This window comes from Apteryx rowi, unplaced genomic scaffold (genome assembly GCF_003343035.1).
Source record: "Apteryx rowi isolate R43461 unplaced genomic scaffold, aptRow1 scaffold_510, whole genome shotgun sequence".
Classification (NCBI taxonomy): Eukaryota; Metazoa; Chordata; class Aves; order Apterygiformes; family Apterygidae; genus Apteryx; species Apteryx rowi.
Genome location: NW_020450773.1, coordinates 88,910 through 115,603, shown reverse-complemented (window position 1 = coordinate 115,603; position 26,694 = coordinate 88,910). Strand labels below are relative to the sequence as shown.

Genomic DNA, 26,694 nt, shown 5'->3' with positions numbered 1-26,694 from the left:
CCTCTAGAATAAATTTTGATATATATAATTCCAAATCTCATTTTCCAGATGCTTCTATGAATATCAGAGTCATGAGCATACCAAAGGTAGTTTTAAGAGTTACTTACAGATTGTGTCATGAACAAAACAGAAAACCAGTCTGGTTCTTCTCTTACCCAAGAACTTTTCCTTCCCTTTAGGGCATGGTTGTGAAAGCAGGATGTTGATGGATGTAAAATTGCAGGGTTTAGCTTTAAATCTTTATTTGTGAACAGCTAAATCAAACTGAGACATTGCCTTTAGGTCCCTGCCTGGTTTTAATTGCACAGTCTTATTCTGTGGCTTGTCCTATTCTAACCATTTCTGCTTTTCATCTTTTGTTTGATTGTTTGAGCAGGCTGAGGAATTAGATATGCTTTGTTTTAAGCCTAGTTTAATGTAATTATATTTCTGGAACATCATGAAATTCAAAAATAATCAAAGTCCTGAACCTGGGATGAACTAACCCACTGCAGCAGTATAGGCTGGGGACTGACCAGCTGAGCAGCGCTCTGCTGAGAAAGACTTGGGGGTCTTGGCTGTCGGTATACTAAAAATGGGCCAACAGTGTGCACTGACAGCAAAGAAGGCCAACAGTATCCTGGGCTATATTAACAAGWGTCCTGCTAGTGCTTATTTTGCTTTACTTGGCACTTATTAAGCAATTTATGGAATCTTGTGTCTAGTTTTGTACCCCGCAATACAACAAAGATGAAAATACACTTGAGTAAGTCCAGCAAAGGCCACCAAGATGGCTGGGGCTGGAGCACTTGCCCACTGATGAGAGGCTTGGGGAACTGGGCCTGCTCAGCCTGGAGAAGAAGCGACTTTGGGGGGTGGGGGTGGGGGGGTCTAATGGCAGCTTGGCAGTGCCTGTGAGGATGTTATCAAGAAGACAGAGTCAGGCTCTTCAGAGTGGTGCACAGTGGCATGGATAATGGTTGCAAATTGAGAGGAGAGGTTCTTACTGGACATAAGGGGGAAAAAAATTTCTCTGAAGATTATGGAGCGCTGGATCAAGTTAACCAGAGAGGTCATGGAGTCCCTGTCCCTGAAGGTTTTCTAGAACCAACTGGACAAAACCCTGAACAACCTGGTCTGAATTTGGTGTTGACCTTGTCTTGAGAAGGAGGTTGGACTAGAGACCTCTGGATGTCCCTTCCAATCTGAATGTTGCTGTATTTAGACACCATCAACCAGTTTGGACTCAGTTAGGAAACAGGAAATAGATTTCTCTTAAAACAGTTGAAGAAAACCTTGATTTCTCAATTTTAAAAAGTATGCATTGGAATAAGTCAAAATAGTATGACCTGCTGCCCAAGAAAGAGATTAATGAAGAAGGAAGAAAGATAAATAAACAGGCAAGAAATGGCTAGGTTTTAGAGCATCATTCTGTTATCTGGAGGCCATTGCAGCATTGTAACTAATTTGGCTTTATGAAGGGCTTCATCAAGTGTTCCTCTGAAGATCTGTTCAGGATAATACAAGACACAGCTGTTTTTCTCTGTTCCTGTCATGATCCATCTTTTGTTTATGTTTGCTCTTTGTTTTGAGGGAGACCATGAAGGTAAGAGACCTCCCTGCAGTAAAAGCCCAGCATCAGCTTCTGTCCCTAATAGCAGGTTAGGGTTGGCTGTCAGTTCCTCCAGAGGCTTCACTGTCCTTCCTCCTCTCTTGAATGGACAGACAGACTGAAACATATGGGGTAGATTTCCTCTCACATACTATAGATGTCTGCAGTGCAGACTTCCGTATCTGAACACAACTTCCATAAAAGTGCCTTATGACCAGTAGAAATTGAAAATTTAGAGACCTTCACCTGACCTTTTTAGACTTCTACTTTGGAGTGACTTAATCTCACCTTGACTCTACTGATTTGACATCCGTTGACTGCAAGGGGATCTAGGCTGACTTGCTCAGATGTAGATGTCTATATTGCAAGTGTCTGCGTTTTGCCAGAGGGAAAGTCCCCATGGCATTTGGGTTTTGTTCACACTGGAACTGGGTCTTTCACTGCAGCTGGACACAAGAGCATGGTAAATCGTGCTATGGCACMCATATGGCGCTCTTGCAACTTATGGCTGCTGACAAGCCGAACTAGAATTAAATCAATTTGCAAGAGAAAGGGAAAGTATTCATAAGCCACTAGCCTTCTCCCAAGCAATCCAGTTCCCACCGATGACATCCTTTGCCAGTCAGTACTCCAGTAATATTACATTGTGGATTTAGTTCAGAACTCAGTCTAGTTCATGTTCTTAAGACAGACAACAGATGTTATTTCCAGCAAGTTTCCACTGGCCTTTGCTAAGTCATTTGTGTTGGATTTTCCTGCCATAATTAAATATTGTAATTAAATAATTTCTTTCCTTTTTTATTAATTTATCTGAACTTGTCTTTCCCAGAATATGGGCAAATTAACTCAGTCATTGGCAGACATTCATTTTAATTCCACAGTCTCGTCACTGTAATCTTACAAGCTCTGGTAAAAACTAGGTAATTTTCAGTCTGTCTTCATCCCTTAAGGAATGCCACAGAAGCAGTGTGTAATTTGTATGCACCTCTCAGATGACAAACTACGAACAGTCTTCTTGGCTTATAAGTAAAAATGTCTCCTCTCATTCCTCTAGTTGCCAGCCCTGTAAATTCAATCTCAATGTGAACATTTTCTTTCTTCTTCCTCAATAATGCTCATCAAAAAAAAAAAGTCTTCAGCTAGTTCTGCTGTTTTACAGAGTGGCAATGATGCTTGTTGGTCACCATGAGAATTGTTCTTATATGATCTCTTGAATAAGTATGGTTAGAATTAGAATCTTTAATCCTTTAAGAAAACCATGACAAAAGAGAAGTCAAAATGCTTTTTTTAATTATTAAAATTATTAGGAAACTTTCTGGATGAAATGATATGCAGTCAAAAGATGCACTTATGTTTCAGATGGCATACCATCAARTTGACAAAAGAAAAAGACTGCTGGAGGTGACAGCACAACTCCATTAACATAAAGGAGAAAATTGCCTTTTATTGCAGTAAGATCCAGATTTTGCTCTTTTTTGTTGAAATGACAGAAAAGTATGGAAAATAGTCTGAAAGTCRTGGGTAAAGTTGGCATCCAAGATAAATACAAGACCTAAATGCTTTTCAATGCTTTCCATGACGTAAATGCTTTTCCAAGCATATGTTTTCCCAAAACATATTTGTTTCTGTTTAGGCAACAATCCTAGCAAAATGTGGAGGAGTTTGCAATTAGACAGGCTAACGTTAGTCACTACACTTAGCACAAAAGGCCAGTCTCCTCAGCATCTGCCTTAAGTCAATTGAGAAGGAAGGGTTCCCTCAAAYGGGTGGTTGAGAACAGGAGTCTAGCCTAGTCTAAACAAAGTATTTTTCTCACTAGGCATGTAAAGCAATGTGAATACCTCTTCACTACCTTTAAACTGAACATCTTGCTCTACCTGTGGGCTGCATCTAATTTGTAGTGGTGCAAAAAGAGGGAGAAAGTTCATTAATATTCTCTTATTCTTGAGAAAATGCTGTGGCAGAATCTGAGCAGAACCCTAATGTAGTTGCACACCTGTGTCCTCACCGCAAACCATTCTTCTTGAAACACCACACCAAAATCTTTCAGCCAAATTCCCGTTGCAACATTTTACAAGCATATGCAACAATAGCATATTTCATATTCAAGAAAGGAAAAAAAGATAGGGTCACTGGAATCTGTTACACCATCTTCTGTGCAACATCACCATCAACAATAACAAAGAACTGCTGGCTTGTACCTGTCTGCYGAGATACCTCACTGATTCAAATGAAAGATCATCTTTATTCTCAAAGAACATTTATGGGAGTGTGACTAGTGCCACGTCTAGAAGCTAATACACAGGCCTTGGAAATGATTGTTGTCAGAGCATCAGTTAAACAGGTGGCCAGGACACACAATAGACTCATTAAGGTTGAGTACCAATAACACAGACTTTAGTGTTGAACATATCTAGATCTTGGGGCTTGAAATCTATTAAGACTTTTTTGAGGTCTAACATAATCTATTTTGATGTACATGCTAAGGAACAATGCAGATATAAGGGGATCTTCCAAAGAYGTGACTGGACGGATACCTAAAAGGACTAACATCAGATGATGGGCACTAGTCTCCTAATCATGTCTTTTCATCTCTGTTGTCTAAAGTAGCAGCTTTAGGGAGACTAACTTCTTCATGCTAGATACAGCCTGCACAAATAGTCATGTAGGGACAAATGCAAGTGGTTCCAGCGTTCATCTCTGTAGAGGCCAGCGCATGTAGATCTTCTAAAGATTGGTAAAGATGGAAAAGGCACACCTATAAAAAATTAAAAGCTATGAAGAACTGCATACAGGTAAAACTTAGGTAGTAGTGCAAGGGGATAGTTCAGTTTGGAAGAGATTAATAACATACTCTTTGGGTTTGCTGATAGCACAAACTGGGCAGCAGCATCAGTGTGTAGAAAGTTATGATATCATGCTGGAAAAATTAGATGTTTTATAATTATGAAATACATATTTTGGTATGAAATGTAATTCTACAAGGTATAATGGTACGTTTTTCACAAAGACTATGGGCAGACCTTTCTGCTCAAAGCCAGAGGCCTGTTGGTCAGAAAAGATTGTGGAAGATAAAGACATGGGTGTACTAGTCRTGCTGTGACTGACTATAAGTAAGCAATATAACAAAACTCTAAGTGAGGCAAATGTAACCCTAGGAGGTATCAAAAAGGTATTTACAGAGAGGGAGAGTAGTTGTAAAGGTCCTAGTAAGACCATATCTGTAATACTGTGACACATTTTTGTTCAGGAAACCTGAACTCACACTGGAACAGATGTGGAAGAGGGCAAACAGGTTTGGGGAATAAAGACTTTTCCTTACAATGAGAAAACTCAAAATCATTTGCTTGTTCATTCCAGAAGATAAAAGACCAAGCTGGGATATGATGTCTGCAAAAATACTTACAAGAGCAAGAAAAGAATTATTTTAACAAAAGAGCAATGCTGGCAAGAGAACACCTCCCTGATAAGTTGCCATGTGTAAGTTTAGGTTAGTTAAATAAAAGTTTTTCTCAAAGGAATGAGTTTCAAGGACAATCTTGTGAAATAAGAGTGGGACTAGATTCCAAAGTAACTTTGAGATAGTTTAATACATTTGTGAGCAGGGTTTTATGGTGTGGCCACCTCCAGGAGTGGAGGACAGTACTTCATAACTCAGTCCTATGTTTCTATCTGTCTCCTATTAAACCTTGGCTTCAAAAAAGAAACAAGAAAAGACTGTAGCTAGAAGGAAGCTAATCTGAAACTAAATATGTTTCTGTGTCAGCTATGTGGGCTATAAATGTAACAACAAAACAGAGAAAGGGTAAGTTGGGTCAAGTTAAAAATATACCCCAATACTAGAAATGAACTGTTAGTCAATGGAAGCCAGAACGTAATGTTTAACAGTTTTTAAKGGCCACAAAGGTCAAGAAAAGTAACACCTGGGATACCTGTCAATGTTTCAGGATACTACCATCTTTTATACCCTCTGTTTCCTTCTCTTCAACTCTCCTCAAAGTCAAGTTGTTTTCAATTAGATACATATATCTTTGCCCTGCTTCTCAGATGTGAATCATAATAAAAGGAGGCCATAGAAACCCATAAAAATTAAAAAAAAAGAAAAAACCACTGATTTGGGAGAACTACCTTTCTAAATCAAGTTTTCTGAATACATCGTGTTATGAAGGAAAATATATGTGAAAAAGGCTTTCTATCTGAAGAATACAGAAGTCTGTTGTTACTTACCCTTTTCAGACTGCATGAAAAATGCTCCATGTGACAACAACAGGTTGATGATAAAATGGTTATGGCTCCATGGATCAACTGCAGGGAATGAGCTCAGACTTGGTCTAACTAACTGGTGAACACCAGTAAATCGTTCAGTGCAGAGACCTCCAGATACAGCTCTGCAAAGAGCTCAGGTTGGGAAAGCTACATTGCAATGACAAGAGCTGAAACCTTTCTATCAGGAAAGCAGCACAGTCTGTTAAACTGGTGAGGAATGATCAGCAGGAGCCCTCTTCTAGCAACTCATTGTTGAGGATAAATGGTACTGCACCAGAAAGACAGGTCCACATCAGGAGAAGAGAAGCCTTCCTGCCTTCTTTAGGAGAAGCTTTCCTGAATGCCTGCCAGAGAGATCAATCCCATATTCTCTGATGCTGTATAAACACTCGAAAACATGCTTAACTTTAAGCATATGAGTGGTCCTATGGACATCAATGGGGTTGCTAATATGCCTAAAGATAAATACATATCAAGTGCTGTGCTGGAATGGGGCCCAGGACTCAAAAACTTGCAGGATCAAGGTTTGGCTGAAGAACAGAGTAAAAAAGGAGACGAAAGCTGAGAGATACTGAGTTGCTCTTGTGCCCTCTTGTGTCAGTCCTTCATGGAAACAAACCCTGGGATAGACCCCTGATTATAATAAAAGTTAAAGGAATACCTGTACAGAAATCTTAAATACTAAAAGAAGTTGTAAACACTGTCATTTTACAGCACACAATGCCGTTTGATTTTTATGTGGTATTACATTTTAAAGCAAAGATATAGTGATGTCACTGCAGAAAAACATCACAAAAACATTGCAGCAACAGACGTCTCTTTCAACAGATGCCTGGCTGACTCACTCTCACAGCTGCAGCAAAGTAGTCCAATGTGTTTCTGGAGAGCGTTCTTGCTTGTGAAGTCTTTATTGGGACACTCTGACTGCAGGGAAATGCAGCCGCTTTTCATTTCTTGTGGCAGTCAAAAAGTTTCATTGAATATTTCTGAGCTCTCAATCTCTTCCAAAACACATGCTGAATTTCCTGGCTCTCTTCCTCAAAATCCGGTCTGGGTTTCTACCCCATCCCCTCTCAAATTACTTTATATGCACATAAAATACAAAAAAAGTCTGATTTTTCAAAATTGATTTTTAACTGTTTTTCCAAGCTTTGTGAATTTTTATATGTAATCATTTTATGCTTAAATAATTTGTGTTCTGAACTTATCACTGGAATCCAGCAAAGTTAAAATAAAAACATTTGTTCTTTAGCTATTAGTAATGCAACACTGCCAACTAGAGGAATTGGGAACTATCAAATTCTTGTCTTATGGACCACATCAATAAACTGAAAGGGCTGTATAAGCATAAATACTGAAAGATCATATTTGCTCTACACAAGTCCCACCCAAAGCCTCCAACTACAGTGGTGTTTGCATTTAATTTTCTTTAGATTTTGATGCTTCACAAAGTCATTTATGGAATCAAAACACTAGAAAGATATTCTATCAAAATTTGCTTCATCCAGAAACTCAAATATAATAAGAAAGTGAGGTCTGAAATTACTTCAGGCTCCTAAAAGAGTTACTGAGCCATTCTAACAGCTTTTGGAGAAATATCTCTACAAGACATTACAAGAATAAAAAATTTAAAAATTCATAACTTAGAAGGCAAAAGTAAATTCTAGATATCTCTTTCTTAACCTATGATTTTAAAAAAGACTTCTTAATCTATTGAAATATAGTAATTATATTTTCTATTCAGGTGGGCTACAAATTCATTTCTATAAGTTTAGAGCTCCATAAAATGGTGCACACTTGTAGGGGTGAGGTACTTGTTCACAGCTGAAGTAGCAAGACTGAAAATACAGAAAATATACATTTGACCAGAAAGGCTTAGTTATTGCCTGCTGCCTGTGCTTTCCTGACATGTGCACGTTTACTAGATCATTGTGTGAGAACCAGCTCAATATGAACCTGTTAATTTTCACACACCATGGAAAGAGCTGGGTCACTTGGGCCCCCCTTCATGGTCCCTGTTCGCTTCCCTGAAAGGCCCATAATGGTAGGACACCACCAGCATGTGGCTACCCAACATCCAGCAAGAGTGCTGGAGAGCAGAGGTGGCAACAGGACCTTCTGCAGCAGGACTCATGTCTCCTCATGAGACTGCAACAAAGCCCCAGGAGAAGGCTCTTTCCAGCTGTACCCTCACTTTGCAGTTCCTCCTCTGCCACAACACCAAAACAAGCATAACCCAGTGTGTAGGCAGTGTCTCACTGGTCCAGCAGAAAACTGGGAGGCCTGAGTATGCACCACACTTCTAGGTTTATCTGCTGTGCTCTAGACTACGGAGTGAAGGAAGTATGGTTCTCCTCTCTTCCAGCTGAGGGTCACAAACAGGAAACAATATAGGGAGCTGTACCAAACCTGGTTCCTTTTGGAAACCTGTTCCCCAGAGGCTCTTTTGAGATGGCTAAATAAAAGCAGAGAGAAGACAGCTCTGTGTGCTCCATCACAGCACTCTCTGATCTAGCTAGCCACAAATAGACATCCAGTCTTCCTCCCAGAGAGGCTGSCTGGCAGTCTATGTGCTCTCAGGCACACCAGGAGCTTGGTTGGCCAGAAGGCCTTCCAGGGCTTCCCCATGTGTGATATATTCCAAATCTTGCTAATGCTCTGCTCTATTATTCAGAAAAAAAGACAGCTGAATCTAAATAAACAGGACTTTTCTTTCAACAGAAACCTGGAAGATTGTTTGAAAACTGCATGGTTAGAAACACTGTAACAAAAAGATCTGCCGATAGAAGGGCCAGCTCTATCTGTTAGAACTCACTTAGCATTAAACAAACAAATTCTCCAGAACATTTTGTACTTTTGAGCTGAAGGGAGGAGCCTGTAACATACAGAGCTGGTTTCCTGCTGTTCACCAAAACACATATATTCTGTAAATCTCAGCAAAATTCATCAAAAATAATAAATTCTGTTTTTCCCCTGACAGCCTTCCAAGCCTAATATCTATAAAAATGGCTGGGAAGTTTGAGAAGCCTAAGGGGAATGAAAATAATTTCATTGGGAAATGGAAGCAGATAGGYGGACAGCAGTGACTCATGGAGGCTTAGAGCTTCACAGTAGCTGCAGGGAGCTGACAGTGAGGTGCCGATTAAGCCAGGAAGCAAGTTTTCCAGGGGCTGTACTGTAGGGCAGTTCAAGGATGGAGGAGTCAGAGTGTCCCAAAAAAAGAGAGAAAACCCTGGAGGGGGTATGAGGTGACATTACTGGAACAAGATGAAGGCTTAGAAGTGAAAGTGTAGACATTGACTGGGGAAGCAGGAATATAGTTTGCAGCCAGTATAAACCACTGTAAAAACTATTTCAATAAATGCTTTTTTTCCAGTTATATTATTATGTTTATATTCCATAACAATGTCTTTATGGGAAAACAAAGCCAAAAAGCACAGTGGTCCAGTGTAACCAAACCGCTGGGAGTTCAGACATCCCTGGAGTAGTTTATTCATTTGAGCATTACCTAGAGTACTTTTTTTGGAAAAGAAAACAGTGCATGTGCTGTGAATCAGATCGTAATATCAGAAGTGCCATTTCCACATTGGTGACTATTTTGAAAAACACACACAAAACCAGAGGAGCCCACCAGCATGTCATATCTAGATTTCATTCAAGTGTTTATTGAAATGAATTAGAAATTTTCTAATAATGATTTTTGGCTGCCATTCAAAACCTAAGCCTAATGGACTCTTGCAGGGTTTTTCCATTTATTCATGTTTCTGCTTGGCAGTGAAAGTTAATGTTCAGAGCTCTGAGCCTGCAGTGCACTTGTCAGCCCTCGTACTGTTTGCTATGTTTGACTATGCCCTGAGATCCAGACCTGTTGTACACCAATAGGTGTACATGAAAATATGTTTTCTATGAAGCTTTTTCATGGTGTTCAGTATAAAATCCTGGGGGACATTGTGGTTGTGTAATCCCCTAATTAATTTTTTATTCATTTTCTAAGGCACATCAGGCATTTGTAAAAGTTTTTTGCAGAGTTATCAATAGATGTTGCAGGAGCAACTTTGAATTTTGGCTGCTGTGGCAGCTGCGCCCTCCTCCCTTGCTCACGCATGAGACTGGCTGAGGAGGACTGTGTCAGCAACCTCCCTTTCTGGGAAGCAGATCCACAGATAGCGTTTAATCCTCTGAATTAGCCCCAATGGTCAGCCTTGCTGTTAGAAAGCACCAGCTGGAGGTACCATCTTCAGGTAAGACAGACCCAAGGGCCCCAAAGCTTCTTGTAGTCAAAGCTTTTTATGAGAGCAGAAGCATTAATCCTAGTGTCCGATTTCAAGGATGGTTATAAACTGCCTGTTTATATTCTCTGGCATGGACGTTTCATTGGAGAAGCTGCCGCTGTCTGGGAGGCACGGGCTGCATGTGCCGCATAGGGGCAGACTCCTGGCATGCACAGCCTATGGGAAGCACTGCTGCATAGCACCATTCCCACACCACTGCGGGGTTTCCATCCAGCTTGCTCAAGGAAACCCAGGCATGCAGGCAGAAACCATACCCTTGGGTCTCATCCTGGCATGTACGAAGCTGGGGACCAGGCTAGCAGGCCCAACAGTTAAGATAGCCTGTCAGCTTGGTCGAGCCCCTTCTCAGACCTCAGCACAACTTTAATTTAATTTCATTTTATTTCATTTTATTTATTTATTTATTATGTTATGTTATGTTATTTCATTTCATTTCCATTTCATTTCATTTTAAAACAATGGTGAAAGTGCGTTGCAGCATTCCTTCTGCTGAGTGAGCAGCTAACTAAGATTCAAACATCAAAACATTGCCTATCATCATTTAACTCATCATAAATCTTTTCACACAAGTGAAAGTGAAACACAAGTGAAATTTTTTACACAGGTGCATTTAAAATTATAAGGATAATGCAATTTTCATGCTATGTTAGTTACTGAGGCAGTGAAATAAGCAACAGTATTACCCTCTGCCAGTCTTTGCCCTGGTGCTTTTGGGTTTGTTTTTACAAAGGTAGTTTAGCTTCAGGATTCATTTTATTAGTCTCATTGGYGTTCACAAGGCAGGAGAGGTGTTCACCCACCGTAGTTTGCTGGGGAGGGTGTTGAAAAATGACACTTTTGTACTCGACATCTTTTCTAACTACTACTTTCCCAGTGAGGATGTGTTCAGACACGTGGGAGCACAGCTGAACCCCAACTGGGCCAGCGAGCTGTTGCAGTGGAAGTTCAACCAACCACGCTCAGTTTCTGCCTGCCCAAGGGTGGATGTGAGAGGGGTGGTCAGGGTTCGAGGAGCTTTACAACTTGCATGGGCCATATTATTTCAGGGGGTTGTAGAGTACATCTTGTACTATTCCAGGTATCAGTGAACCCAAGACTGACTAGAATTAACACAGATTATACACTGAATATAGATTTCCATAGCAATAGGATTAATCCCCTAGGGTTGGAGTTGGGGGCCCTAGCATTGCAACATTCCCAGGTTGCCCAATTGCCCCCTGGAAGTCAATGCCTAGCACGCTTAGTAGTGTTTAAAATTACAGGGGAAAATCTTGGCACCAGGCAAGCAAAAGCTCAAAATCTCACTGACTTCAATGGGACAGGACATTTAATTCACAACCTTCAGTACTGTATGGTCTGAGCTAAAAGAAGCAACAGCACTATCAAAAATTCGCACTCATCTTGATGTTATGACATTTGTGGAACAATTCACACTGGAAAAGAAAAAGAAAATCTTTTGTATAGGAATAACTTGTCATTGAAACCCGAATCCTTCATTGCCCTTTCTTTCCTCCATCAGTGACGCTAATGCATTTTTGCTTCTCTTTTTAAACCAAAGCCTTTTGTTTGCATTGTTGTAAAGGAGAAAACTGACACTCCTCCTCTTACAAAACAACAGGTCAAACCATTTCTTTTTGTCTGCTAAAGAAATGCGGTCAGAGTTTAACATGACTGAGCTGAGCAAGAAGCAGTGTGGCCATCAGGCCCCTTCAGAAACATTTCACCAGACCTGCTCTACCCTTTCTATTCAAGCTATAATGATTATAAAATTAGGATAAATTGACTGATAGACCCAACAGAAAGTGCATAAATCACAGATGCTTGAACAGAAAATGGCTTTCTGAAGTGTCTTAATACCCCTCCTTACTACTGTATCGGTGGTGTGCTTCATATCATCAGGCTTTTCGTATCTTCCCCAGAGCGTGGTAAGAGACCAGTACCCAAGCGATCCAGAGAGGCAGGAGCAGCAGAGGGAAGGTACCAGACATGAGTGTTTTAGTTGTGCAAGTACTGAAGAGGGAGATTTTTAATAGTCAAAAGCAACCAYGAAAACTTTCCTTTTCATTTAAATCAAATGTACTTTCTTTTCCTTTTAATGGAGGTTCCTTCTACTAAGCCTGCTGTAATTCAGGGGATTTTATACTTAACCTTGTGAGGAGAAGCCATAGCCCATGATGAAGCACATAGAGCAAAGATGTGTCACTGGGGGATCTTTTCCCCTAGAAATTTTCCTATATACCGACTTCTCTCTTTTGTCTTTTATTCTTATACTTTGAATTCCCACACTATGCACTCAGTGAATTCAGATTTATACACACCTTAAGAGCTCAAACAAATAAGTTCCCACAGGCTAACAAGTTGGACATAGTTATGGTGTTAACTGAGCCGCAGGTTGTCTTCATTCTTGCTCATGGCCCACAAAGTTTGCCACTCAGCTGACACAGAGTAGCTCATTACACTCTTGGGACTGGCTCCTGTAAGCAAGCTGTAGCCGTGCAAAAATATTGGAAAAGTCATTTCGTATGTTGGACTACCTAGCCCTAATGATCTCTACAGCCCATGGATGTAGGAGAACAGTAAGACTTTTGGCAGCGATATTCATCCTCCACTCTGGCGTTTGAACAGCAGGCAGCCGTTCTTGCGCTGTGCTGACTTGTGCTGTGGGCCTCGGCAAGCTGCTTCAGTTCGCTGATTCACTTTTCTGTCTACAGAGATTTCACCACTGCAATACCTTTTGGCACAGAAGATTTTGTGCACCTCACCCAGATAGTATTTCATGTAGGCTTTTTACTCAATAAAATTTTATATGAACCCTAAATTGTGTTTCTCTTATGCAAGTGGTCCACGATCACTTTAAATTAAACTTATGCATAAATGAGAGCTAATGTCACACGGGGTGGTCCTGTTACCATCCCACCAGCTTGTTGCTCCTTAGGCCAGGGTACCCCTAGCTTATACCAGAACAAGCAATGAGAAGGCCACACAAAGAATGAGATCAGGGAACTGATACAGGATACGACAGCCTTTTTTTTTTTCACTCTGAATTAGCATTGGTTTTGTTTGTGCAGCACTATGTAGAACAAAATTTAAAAGACAGATTCACATTTCATAAATGAGCTGATGCATATCTAAATCTGCCTCTGCAAGACTTTATGAAAACTGGCAGCTGAGTCCAAACACYGGTCATTCTCCAATATCTTTCTCTTTCTAAAAGTTTATCCTCTTCATATGCTTTATTCGCTGCTTTCTGCTGACCTAACCCCTATGTTTAGCTAACTCTTACATTTCCTAATTTTGACCTGGATAGCTGTATAATGAGTACAGTTAACCTCTGGTAACCTGTACACCCAAAATGAAACTTTTAGGAAGGAAGAGAAAAATGAAAACACCTTCCTTCCGCGTTACCCTGGAGACCGCGCTAGCAGTGAAAAAAAGCCTGAGTCAGAGCACAGAAACACGTGCTCAGCGCAGAGATGCGATATTTGGCTGGTGACCACCGCTGCACGGTCAGCGAGCTATACGCAAGGCAGCAGGGCCAAGGGCTGTGGGGGTGGCCCCGCCGCTGGTACGAGCTCTCGCTTCGCACTCGCTTCAGGTCTGAGTGCTGGACACACGCAGGACAAAGCAGGGAGCTGGCAAGCTCCCACCAAACATGCAGCGACCAGATGTGTATAGAGAAAGCACCTAGCATGGTTTTACAGAATATTTCCAGCTTTTTCCTCCAGTATTAAACCCTGAAAAGGTCTGTTTTATTAGGCCTGTCAACTTCTGTATGGCAAGGTGGTCACGGACTGAAATCCTCATTTTCAAAAACAGATCACAGAAGACAATAAGAGCATTTGCAGCTAGCTCAATGCTAATTTTAATCTATTTCATTGAATCCCTACTCACTCATCAAAACAATAAGAAAGGAAACCTGTGCAGTGAAGAACACAGTATCTCAGTGCTGGGCAGCAATACACTTCAATCTACTTGCAAAATTTGTAATTTTCTAATTGCTAAACAATCTGTAGTTAGTTGAGAAATAAGAAGGATTAAAGCTTCTGTGGAATTTCTGTGTGATGACCCAAAGCTTGGATGGATGGATGGATATATGGGTGTTGGCTGTTCTTTAAATTATCCTTTGTTTGATTTCAGAAAATCTTTTTCATTTGTTCAAAATTTAAATGAGAAAATGCAACATAGCACTTTGATTTAAATATGCGTCCGCCTTTCTTTGGTAACCAAACCACATTTCTTTCCTCTTCAACCTTTCTAGGAGCTCAGAGTATTATGGACTTAAATACAATTACTATACTTTTTTAAAAAACTGGAAATGCAAGTTTCTATTCTCCATTACAAAAGTTAAAGATAGGTCAGCACTAAAAATACAAAAAGCCACATTTCACACTTTTTGGTTCAAAGTAGTTGATTTGTTGCAGCAGCAAATATTGGGGAGGAACAAGGGAGAAAATTCCTGAGAAAATGCCACCTAGAAAAAAACAACTTATGCTCAAATTTTACAGATCAAGCTGAAAGGCTTCTTGAATAGATATGAAAAACATAATACAAGAATTGTGCATCCTTAATCTTATGCATATCAGTGAAAACAAAGCATCAAAGATAAATAAGAACCCAGACTTCACACAAAGAGGAGGAAAATCTGTAACCATAAAATCAATATAACCAAATACATGACAAAGGAAGAACCAAAAGAGGATTGCATCTGGTTCCTGTGCAAAAGCTATCCAAGGAGGGGAACGGTGAGCCAGCTAATTCTTTCTTTATGCAAACCCAGTGAATAAAGGACTTTTCCTTTATTAATCAAGGGAGGTCAAAATTATATCAAACATCACATCCAAAAAATCAGATCATTTTTAAACTACAACTTACAGAAGCAATAATCAGATGCTTTAAACCATATTCTTAAAAAAAAAAAAAAAGAATTTTTCTCTCAGAAAAAGTTACTTTTATTTGTTAATTACATTCCTCTACACAAAGTAACCCTTATGTCTTCCTATTAGCTTCATACCTAATCTTCAAGCACCAGTGAACCCAGCCATTCACTGGGAACAAAAGCACCTACAGTTCCAGCTTTCATTGGTGGTTTCTTTTTTCACTGGACATAAGCCAGACTCAAACTATTTGAGGGGGAAAGTGGCAGACACACATAGGCCACTATTTATTTTCAGTCCTCATACAAGAAATCTGATACAAGCCAAGATGAAGAGAAAACCAAGGAGACAGTGCGCAAGCATGAGAACTCACAAGAGTAAAAAGTTGGAGGGATGGCAGAAAAGGAGGGGGGCGGGTGGAAACCCATCAGTTTGGTTTCCAACAAAAAGGTCCCTCTTGTTTCTGCGGGTGAACGTGCTGCTGTTGCTGCACAGAGACCTGGGCAGCTCAGGTGCTCTGTGTTTCAATCACACCCATTTTTAAGTAGCCACCAGGAAAAGGACCTTCCGTCAAGAGAGCTGGTCAGCCCTGGTGAGCAAACRTTTCTCATTCTCCACTTTTCTCTCAATATACCAAAGAGCCTTGGCTGATAAACATGTTATAAGCTTAGTGATAAGAAAAAGACAAATGGTAGATGCTTAGAGATTAATTAGCACAATGTTTGTTCTGACAGGGAGATTGAGACAGGTTCTATGGTGTTGGCTGTAATTTTTTTTCTTTAAATCAATTAACTACTGGATCATACAACATCAAAAATTCAGAATATTGAGTTTAAACTACCCCCCCGGTATGGCTCCATGAATTATCATTCTGAAAGACTGTGGGCTTTCAATAGGATGAAGATAAATTATTTAAACTTAAGATAAATAATACTGTAACTTGGAGAAATTTATACTTTGATTTTTTTTTTGAGATATTCATCCTGAAAGAAAGGAGTGATCTACACATTCCATACTTGATTTATAGTGACACATCTGGTGTGATTTCAAAGCCATAATTATTAATGTTTAAATAGAGTTTTAACATGTTAATATAAATGCTAGATGTTAATATTTTATAGGTAAACTGATACTAAGCATAGTTATTAACCTTCACAGAGAGTTGTTACAAATACTCATTTGTCAAGAATATAGTACTAGGTTGTAGGGATAGGCTTTTGCTGAATCAAGCTAGTGGTCTGCACAAATATGTTGAAAACTTAAATGAATATTCCTTGGCCCCCAAGCTAACATAAAAATTTTAGTTTCTCTTTATGAAACACTAGAAAAATTCACATTTTCTCATTCAACATTCATAATCTCAATTGTTAAATTAAGGGGCAGAATTAATAAGTTCCAAAGGAAACTCCTTTCTAAAAAAAAATGAGCCAGTGATGGCTAACACACAGAAGCCTAAGGGGGGAAAATGTGAAACAAATAGCAACTCTAGAGCTGTGATGCCACAGGGGGGGAAAGGGGAACCATTGTGGATGAGACTGAAAAGGGGAAAATAATATAGTGATTGTATTGATTATTTTAAGAAACCTAGAGAAATTTCTTCAGAAATAAGGAATCTTTATGATATTTAACAAGAATTTTTCCTTCTTTTTAAGGTGCAAATTTTCTTCCACCCCTTGAATGAAAACTTTTCTTTATTGAGTTTGGCAGGTATTGAAAGTGGTATTGGAATTTATTCACCCAAAATGGAAYGGATAAAAGTGATTTTAGTGGCACTGAGGGATCCCTTACAGCAAGGATAAAAAGCTTTTTTACTCTTCCTTACTKTCTGTCCTAAGAATCATGAAGCATCTTCTTTTGACAGTGCTCAGGGCCGTAATGACATACTGGATGTCATTATTAAATTCCAGTTTGAAATCTTCTTTATCAGTACAGGCTAAAGTGGGTGTGGTTGGGGGAGCATGTTTAAGTCAGAAGACTTTCTCAACAGGTTGTCTTATTAACTCATAAAGCTCAACCTCTGAAAATTGGAACATCCTGTAAGATGAGAACTAACAAGATGACTGGGTGATATCCCAGGCTATGTGCATTGTATTTCTCAACTTAGTTCAAAGCAGCAGGTTCAAATCAACCTGAAAACTGTAGCTTTAATGCCTAAAGATGACTATATCAGGAAGTAATAAGACCTAAATGAAATTAATTGATTTGAAAAATGTGTGGTGGGTGGAGTTTTTATTTGTTTTGTTTGTTTATTTGTTTGTTTTCCAAAACACCTTTCCTGCAAGCTCTGCTTTGTGCTTTAACTTTTATCAGGACCAGAAGTTACTGCATTTCTTATAGTGATCTTTGTCATGAAGAGAAGCAAATCCCTTCAGAATATTGAAACACCTGGGAGCACAGATGGACTGTTTTTTAAAGGAGKACTTGAGCTGAAAACTAATTTACAAATGCCATGAAGAATGGGAAAAATATTAATTTTTTTCATTGTGAGAAACACCTGGAAATCAGAACATTTGTTTCACATCTGTCTAGCTCTYTGTATATTCTGGTTCATAAACTGTAGGCTAAAAATTGAATGACAGTTTCAATATTACAGAATCACAGAATCACAGAATCGCTGAGGTTGGAAGGGACCTCTGGAGATCATCTAGTCCAACCCCCCTGCTCAAGCAGGGTCACCTAGAGCACATTGCACAGGATTGCATCCAGGCGCGTTTTGAATATCTCCAGAGAAGGAGACTCCACMACCTCTCKGGGCAACCTGTTCCAGTGCTCYGTCACCCTCACAGTGAAAAAGTTTTTCCTCATGTTCAGCTGGAAGTGTCTGTGTTTCAGTTTGTGCCCATTGCCTCGCGTCCTGTTGCTCGGCACCACTGAAAACAGTCTGGTCCCATCCTCTCGACCCCCTCCCTTCAGATACTTGTACACATTGATAAGATCTCCTCTCAGCCTTCTCTTCTCCAGGCTAAACAGGCCCAGCTCTCTCAGCCTTTCCTCATAAGAGAGATGCTCCAGTCCCCTAATCATCTTTGTAGCCCTTCGCTGGACTTGCTCCAGTAGTGCCACATCCCTCTTGTACTGGGGAGCCCAGAACTGGACGCAGTACTCCAGATGTGGCCTCACCAGGGCTGAGTAGAGGGGGAGAATCACCTCCCTCGACCTGCTGGCAACACTCTTCCTGATGCAGGAACCCAGGATACCATTGGCCTTCTTGGCCACAAGGGCACATTGCTGCCTCATGCTTAAYTTGGTGTCCACCAGCACTCCCAGGTCCTTCTCMGCAGAGCTGCTTTCCAGCAGGTCARCCCCCAACCTGTACTGGTGCATGGGGTTATTCCTCCCCAGGTGCAGGACCCTGCACTTSCCTTTGTTGAACTTCAYGAGGTTCCTCTCCGCCCASCTCTCCAGCCTGTCCAGGTCTCTCTGAATGGCAGCACAGCCCTCTGGTGTATCSGCCACTCCTCCCAGTTTTGTATCATCAGCAAACTTGCTGAGGGTGCTATTCTGGAGGAATTTGCTGCCCTAAAGTGGATTACAACAGGAAGCAAACACTGGTTGTTTCTTTTTTTTTTTTCCCCTCTGTTTTATTAAGGGGGATATCGTGAGATGCCTTTTGACCAGAAAATCTACTATCCATTAAAAAAAGCCCATGCTCTTATGTATTACTGAAATTTAAAAAACTAACAGAACAAGCAACTAGTAGTACTATCTTGCTATATTCATGATCCAGTATTATACTATTGTACCCATTCATGATAATCAAATTCTGGGTGACTAGAAATGAAACTGAAATGAATTCTGTTCCCCTGATCTGTTGTAGTGAGAACCATCACCTGCAGCCTATCTTTGACAGCTCAAAGCAGTGTTGCATAATATGGAGTTAAGCACCCCTCTTTTGCACTGTCCTCAAAGGAAGGCATTTATAGAAATAACCAAAACTGCCTCTGTGGTATAGGTTGTTAGAATACCATTAACAAGTTGATTTACTTTATACTAGGTGATGAATACAGGCAACTAAAGCTGTTGCGTTGTTTTTCAGTTTCCTTGCTGTGTTGAAAGAGATCTTCTTAAAGAAAATATGCTGCATTCAACGTTGGCCTTGTCCCTCCTGCTAATTGCAGTTTCTTCCAACCTCGCAATGGCAATCAAAAAGGAAAAAAGAGCGCCCCAGACACTGTCAAGAGGTCCTGTATTTTTACTTTATTAACCTCCTTATCCCACCCAAGAGGTCATCAAATGTTTTTATTTAGAATATAGCTGAAAGCATTTATTTATTTATTTATTTATTTATTTATGAGGTGTGTTTCTCTAGTGTTATGTGGCACTCTAAATTGAGCATCTTCTTATTGCATGACTTTTCACCCCTTTGGTTTGTCCTGAAGGATATGGCTGAAGGCCTCATATAGCCTGCACAACTCACATGGCTCCCAGTGACCTAATGATAACTTGTAAATACTGAAACACAATTTCATAACTCCAGTTTCTATGGAACAGATTTTCTACAGACCCATATTTTTACACAGAACAACAGTTTGGACTGGGGGTTTTTGTTTGTTTGTTTTAGGATGTTCTTTTTTATATATTGTGAATATATAAGACAAAATCAGTGGCACTTGTGGAATAACCAAAAAGAAATTGCAGATCATGGTTCATAAATGCAGTTTATTTTTGATTAATCCACAGGTGTCGGATTATTTTGAAAAAATGATCAGAAGAAGCAACTGTCAGTTTTCTAGTCCTGGTTTCTGGCCTTTTGGGATACTGTAGAGTCTTGAGCATGTTACCTGTAATTTCCACAGATCAAAGGGGAATATTTAAATCTTCTGTAAAATGACCCCAGCTGATTCTCTTGCGTTACAACTTATGTCAGCAACTGGTTTCAGCCAAGGCTGGGGACTTGTGGGTCAACAGGCCAGAATCTCCCCATCAACCAGATAAGTAAATCTGTTGTCTRAATCAGTCTCCTGTGAGAAGAGAAGACCTAGCTGCGTCACAAGCAATTGTCCCACCAGAAGGTTAACGCTAAATCGGCATGATCGGGGCTGGTCCAAGCACTGTCCAGACAACACAGAAGAAATAAAGCCTTAACCTGGTCCGGGTCCAGAAGCTTTTGTGCCCTGTAGCGTGGAATTCACCTGGCAGCTTAGCAAAAGGGAACGATGCTGCTCAGGAGTCTGGAGCCTATCGCACAAGGGCTGACATCTTTGGGACTGGAAGGCATGAAACCAACTGGACTGTTAGCTAGCGATACACGAATCCCACAAAGTGATGAAGCTGATGACCTATTTGGATTTTGTTTCTATGGAGGTTTTTACAGAATAATCTTTTTTTTTTTTTAATTACTTACTTAAACAGAGTATTCTCAACTCCAGGGCTTTAAATTCATGACTCAGGAGCTGCTCTTAAAACTGTAATATGTAAAGCATATTACAACTGGTCTTGTTTGCTTTTTCATATTTTAATTTTATTTTTCTCTATAACTTTTATAAGCTGTCAGCCCCAGGGTCTACATAAAACACAGATCAGCCAATATAAAGAATTTGAATCCTGATTTGGGAACATCTGAGTATTCCAAAAGAGATCTAGCGAGTTTGCCAAATGATGCAAACTGTGTCCGCTTCCCACTGAGGCTAATTTTTTTTTTTAATCTCCCAGTGCACCTTTCAGGAAATTTAGATACTGAAGTTTAGGTAAATCTGAGCCTGTTTTTTGTATCTAAGTTTACATAGCTCTTAAAATTTGTACAGTAACCATAAGAATTAGTATATCCATGATGACTGGGAACCTTTGACTGAAGGAAAAAAAATCCCATTTGTGCGCAACTATTGACAAATGCCTGTCATGCTATGAAGGTTTGATAGTCCTGTTAACTCTTTACTTGCTCGTCAATATCAAAAATATAATTTTTTTATGAGTTATATATCTAGCCACTAGTTAATCCTTCTGTTATATTTCTAGGATGGGGAGATGATGTTATTTGGGTGCAAACTTATGAAGAAGGGCTTTATCAAGCAAAAAAAAGGTAAGAGATTAAAAAACAGCTTGAAAAGAAAAAGTTGTTAATCCTATAGTCGTGCCTCAGTATACTGTAAAGAAAGAGAACAAATAAATCCCATTACAGCTGATCTGCAGACCACACAGTTTAATAAACCAGATTTTGTGTACATAAATAAAAGCAGTTGTAGGGGTCTTGTGACTCTGAAGCAATATCCTCAGCTGTTAGGCAAGCCTGCATTTAATGCTATTGTTTCTCTGTCACAATAGCAGTGTAGTCATTTGAATAAGCAATGATAAATGAATATTATAATAAAACAAATGCACCTGTTTCCATGATATTATGTATCTCTGATTATTTCCTTAATCAACTGGAGAATCAGTTGCATTTGCTCTTTCATGTTGATCTTCTGTCTCTAACATTTTCTCCAACGCTTTATATGCATGATGTACCCACAATTTCTCACTGTCCTAGAAGTTACAAATGAATTTTTCTCTGGGATTCAGCTGAAAATATATTTGAGGATTCATAACTTCATATTCATTTAAATCTCCATTACAGTTCATTTTAGACCATAATAGTGTAGTACAAGCTACTGTTAAACTGCTTTTTCTTTTAAAAATAATTCCCCTTCAATTAATCTCATTTATGGTCTATGAAAAAGGCTAGGAATCTGCTACTGAGCAATTCTTGACAGCGATAACAGATCAAGTGTTAGTAATTACACTGCTGAAAAGTAACAGTAGTTGAAAAAATTGCAGGAGAATATGCACAAATTTGTTTTATTTATGCTTTGACAGTCAAAAGATAAATAAGAAGTCTTGCAAAGTATTGACATTTCATGGAAAAATTCAATTTACTGTATATCTGTTCATGAAAGCTTAAAAAATGAAACTTTTCATGGAAAGTGTCTGATTGAGAACACAATTTTATAAAAATGATTTTATTCCAGGCTGGTAAAGACTTAATTTTATTTTTTTTAATCACATAGAGAGAACTTCTCACTTAAGAAATATTAATTACCTCTTCAGTACCCACAGTTTGATTACATACTAACCAGGTTATGACTCTGCAGTTTCTTTCTTGAAGAACCTCTTATTTTAGAAAAAATATTAGATATGGGACCTCTGTTTCCCTATTTATTTTATGAAAGAATTATGTTCTTTTCCCTTGCTCAAAACAATTTTCAGTTCTTCACAGAACCTCTGCATGGTTTTACTGTGGGTTAGTGTGGGATGAAATACTATTTGCTTTTTCCAATCTTTTAGTAAAATCATACTTGTCAAATGATCTAACTACATGGTTTTTTATTATTATTAATGAAGTAACAAGCCACTGATGGTCATTCATCATTTGGAAGACTGTCAATACTGCCAAGGTAATTTCATTTTCTTTGAGCTTTAAATTTTTGTGAAGATTTTTTATAAGAAACTGCAAATACCTATATGCTTGCATGGTCCTCTCACAGTAGTTTTCCAAGACAACTGATTACCTCATTACATATGTGCTTACTCAAAAGCGTTTAAAGAAATAGGTGAATGAAAAGGTAGTTGAAGAGCTAAGAAATTATTATTATTTATACAGACTCCACTACGAACCTGCCCCACAAAGAATATGAAAAATCCTTTATGTTGCTGTCCTGCTATCCCTGATGCAGCACTCAGCAGCTTAATTAAGAGACACAGATTTGCTACTGACTGATTGAACAGATTTAATATTGTTCAATCCTCCTGATCTGGTAACTAGAGAAGAAGRTGAGGACAAAACTGCTGAAATTGATCTAATATGAATTTTCCAAGAATAATACACTTTTGTCAAGCTGAGATATGGTATCTATTGAAACTACAGGCCTCATAAATAACAGAAGAGAGCTTCCATTTTCATAGCTGGGAGGTTGTACTGGCATGGGTTGAAAAATCAAAAAGCAGTGATAGAGCCCTGGAAGGAAGTGTCTCCTTTCGAACGTGAAGCAACAGGCATGAACAATGTGGTCAGTCTCAGGCCAACATGGTGCCTAAAAGCAGAAGAGGAGGCAGTGGTTGAGGTGGACTTCAAAATTATCGTATCTTTTCCAGCACTGAAGAAAGCTTTTGCAGAAAATGAAGAGATACAAGAAATGGCCCAAAATGACTTCGTTATGCTGAATCTCATGGTATGAGGGGTTTGGGGAGATTTGATTGGTATCTTTTTTTGGTCTGTGTTTATGATATTTTGTCTTTCTTTTCCTGCCATTTTAGCTAATATCTTCTGGTATTTCAGTTGCATGTATGTGTATGCATGTGTGCATGTGTAAACACATACCAGTAGTGCCTCTTGTGGCTTTGTCCACTGGTAGCAGACTGGTTTGCAGATGATGCTACTTCAGCAAAATTCCCAGAAATATTTTAATAATCAGCTTTAATTTCTCTGTCAGCATGAAACCACAGATAAAAACCTGTCACCCGATGGACAATATGTGCCTCGAATCATGTTTGTAGGTATGTACAATATTTATGTAGATTTCTGCATCTACACCACTGTAGGGACCTCAGAATGAATCATTTTGAAGAACAACAACAAAAAAACCCTCAAAATTTCTCATTACTTTGGAATGAATCTGGAATTTGGGAGTGCTTAGTTCAGTTCTTCATCCATTGCAGACTTTGCCTGTAACCCAAGGCAGTTCACTAAGGTCATATTCTGGAGGGTATCTAATTCCTGCTGATTTCTTTGGGAACAGAAAGCTTAAATATCTGTAAGCATCTGGGCTTTTGCTGCTCTGTGCTACTTGCTACTTATGTTATGAGACTTTGTTTACTGAAAACTGTCAAATATCTGACCGAATATAGATGTCTACAGTGTAGACTTTACCACAGAGGTATTCAATAGTCAGTGCAGTCTAAGGAATGATTTATCTCACTGTAAAGTTGCATCCTGAAATAGATCTAATGTACCATTCCCCCAAATGCATATTTATTTTCACTGACTCTACGGGCAGCTTGGAGTCACTAGCTCTGTGGTGATATTCAAAGTTAGGTGAGATGAAGCCCTCCCTCAGAGAGCAGTGTAGTGACAGGAGTCAGACAATTAGTTGGCAACAAGCTTGGAAGGGGAACTGGGCGAATGAGCTGTTCACAACAGCTTTCTCCCACAAAGAAAACGTTAAGAATCGTACAGTTTTAGTTCTGAAGGCTCTAGGTAGGTCATGCTAATATTGCATTAAGTATGCATGACCCTCATTATTTGTACATCCAGTCGAACTGGTCTTTCCCAAGGTAATCCCAGAACATGTAATACAGGATATTTTTCTTTAAATATGGATGAAAGGTATGTGAAATCTATCATTTAGAAATAGCTGCATATATAAAAGTGAGCATTCRTAATTGTTCAGGACTTCTCCAAGAAAAGAGTGGTTGGTGGAAGAGAGCATAATCATCTTGTAGTTGTCTTGTTCACTAAATCGGAACACCTCAGAAACAGGTCTGTCAAAGCAGCCCCACAGTCACCACCCACAGCGATTATGAGAGTGGAACTCTGTTTAATATGGTTACCTGTTACTTTTTCAGACCCATCTCTCACAGTAAGAGCTGATATCACAGGAAGATATTCTAATCGGCTTTACACTTATGAACCACAAGACATACCRTTCTGTAAGTGCTACCTTTTTGTGTTACTTTGCATTTCATGTTATAATTAGCCAGATATATCCCATCGCCATTTATGTTTCAGAATCAGTTAAGATTACTCCTCTTTCAAATTTATGAATGAAGAAAGTGTGTGAACATTTACAATAAAGTATAACTGTCTAACCTGTTCTAGCAAAGCACTTGAGCACAACTATTGTTCCACTAAATTGATTAGGACCTACTCAGGTAGGCGAAGATGGGTGCCAATTTACAGGATAAAGATCTAAGCAATATGCAAGGGGAATAGTGAAAGTCACTATGCTCAAAGGTATCGAACTGCGCAATATAGGCAGCCGGGGTGGAAGGGAATCTGAGAAAAAATGTTGCTGGTTTCTTGGGTACCACCTAAGACCCACATTCCAGACAAGAATGTGATTTTTCAGGTTGAGCTAGTTCTTACTCTGTACCATCTATCTGACACCAGAGCAGTATCTCACCACAAGTATGCACTTCTCATCTGATTRTCAGGTTTGCTGTTGAGAAGTAATGGTGTTGAAAAGAGCCTTGTCAAGTCCCTTTAAATTGAGCTTTTTGATTCATGAAACTTTTTACCTTCTGCTTCAGTAACACTGCCAAAATTATCACTGTAGATAACTCTAAAATACAACATGTGACCATAATTTAATTTCAGTGTGAATAATTTACTAATCAAACTAGGGTTTTTTTAATTGTACAAATGCACTTTAAGTACTTGTTTATAGTTCTTTTTTATTTTTCTTCCAGTAATAGAGAACATGAAGAAAGCACTACGTCTCATTCAGACAGAACTATAACCAGCAACAGTGAAATGACCATGGCCTCTGCGAGGTGAAGCTGCACCAGGAAACCTGACATTTTTTAATATCTTAGTTAGCTGCTTTGTCTCTACTAGTGTTTTGAACTCTTGCCAAACAGATTTGGTATACCAGATTTCATAAGAAAGTTATATGTATGATACGAAGAACAAATATAGATTACTGTGCCCACTAGAAAACAAGATGAGAAATCTGTTAAACACTTTGAAGTTAGCTATCTGAATAACTGAAGGGGATGGTATAAGATGCAACAACTTTGAACTTTACTTCATCAGTCCAACTATGGCTTCATTAAGCCAGCTATGACTACTGGCTGAATGTTATAACCAATCCTTTTCAGGCCTATTTGGTATTCATTATGTAAGTTAGCAGCCACATCTCAGCTCCTCATTTTTATTTTTATTGCATAGTGTAAATCTTTAGCATAACTTGGCTTTATTCAGTTATTCTCATTAAAGGAACAGAAATTCACTGGCAAATCAGACAGGAAGACACTATCTACAGATTCTGGAGTAGCTTATATAGGAAAAAATCAGTGATCTAGGCTTAAACATAGGAGTGGCTCTTTTTCACATTTAGTTTTCTTCTGTATCATTCTTTAACTATCATTTCTGATAGCTGAAAACAGAACACGCATTTCATGCTTAGCTTGTGATATCAAATCGCAAATAAAGATTTTGCTATGAGAAAAATACAGTGAAGTAAAAGAGATGGAAGGAGATAATCCTAGAACTCCACACCTGAGGCCAAGTGATGCTTGTAAAATCTGGTATGGGGAAAATGAGCAGGTTTGTCCTAGTTCTTTTCATTTAAATGGCACTTGAGGCATGTGAACCTCATCACAGGTCATTCCCTCTTCTGTAGCGTCCCAACCCCAGACATCACGGTGGCAACGTGGGGATCTGCATGAACGAGGTCTTTTTCACAAAATTTCCCTAGGCTCACTGTAAGCAAGGGCAGACACCTACTTATTGTAAAAAGTTGAAATCAATTGAGGTGTGAAATTGTTATCCTGACAACATGTTTTTTCACAAAAGCAAGACAGCAAATGATTCATCTACAATAAGAACAAGAAGGCATCTGTTATGGTGCGAAGCACCACTGTCACTTTTCTGTGTTACCTGCCATTTCCCATAACACTGCCTAAATGCACATAAAAAAGATGAAGGCAGACTCTCTGCAGGACAGTTTTGCTAATTTACAATACCTAGTATTAATTT

At 39.2% G+C, this 26,694-nt stretch overlaps 1 protein-coding gene across 1 annotated transcript; it reads left to right on the top strand.

The window, feature by feature from the left end:
• Positions 1 to 19,098: 19,098 nt before the first annotated feature.
• On the top strand, positions 19,099 to 25,453 carry LOC112972941 (anterior gradient protein 3). Its single transcript, XM_026080184.1, has 7 exons — positions 19,099 to 19,204; positions 20,979 to 21,042; positions 22,341 to 22,393; positions 23,091 to 23,167; positions 23,429 to 23,492; positions 24,561 to 24,644; positions 25,404 to 25,453. The coding sequence occupies exons 1-7, from the start codon at positions 19,099 to 19,101 to the stop codon at positions 25,451 to 25,453; spliced, it is 498 nt and encodes a 165-aa protein (XP_025935969.1).
• The last annotated feature ends 1,241 nt before the right edge of the window (positions 25,454 to 26,694 follow it).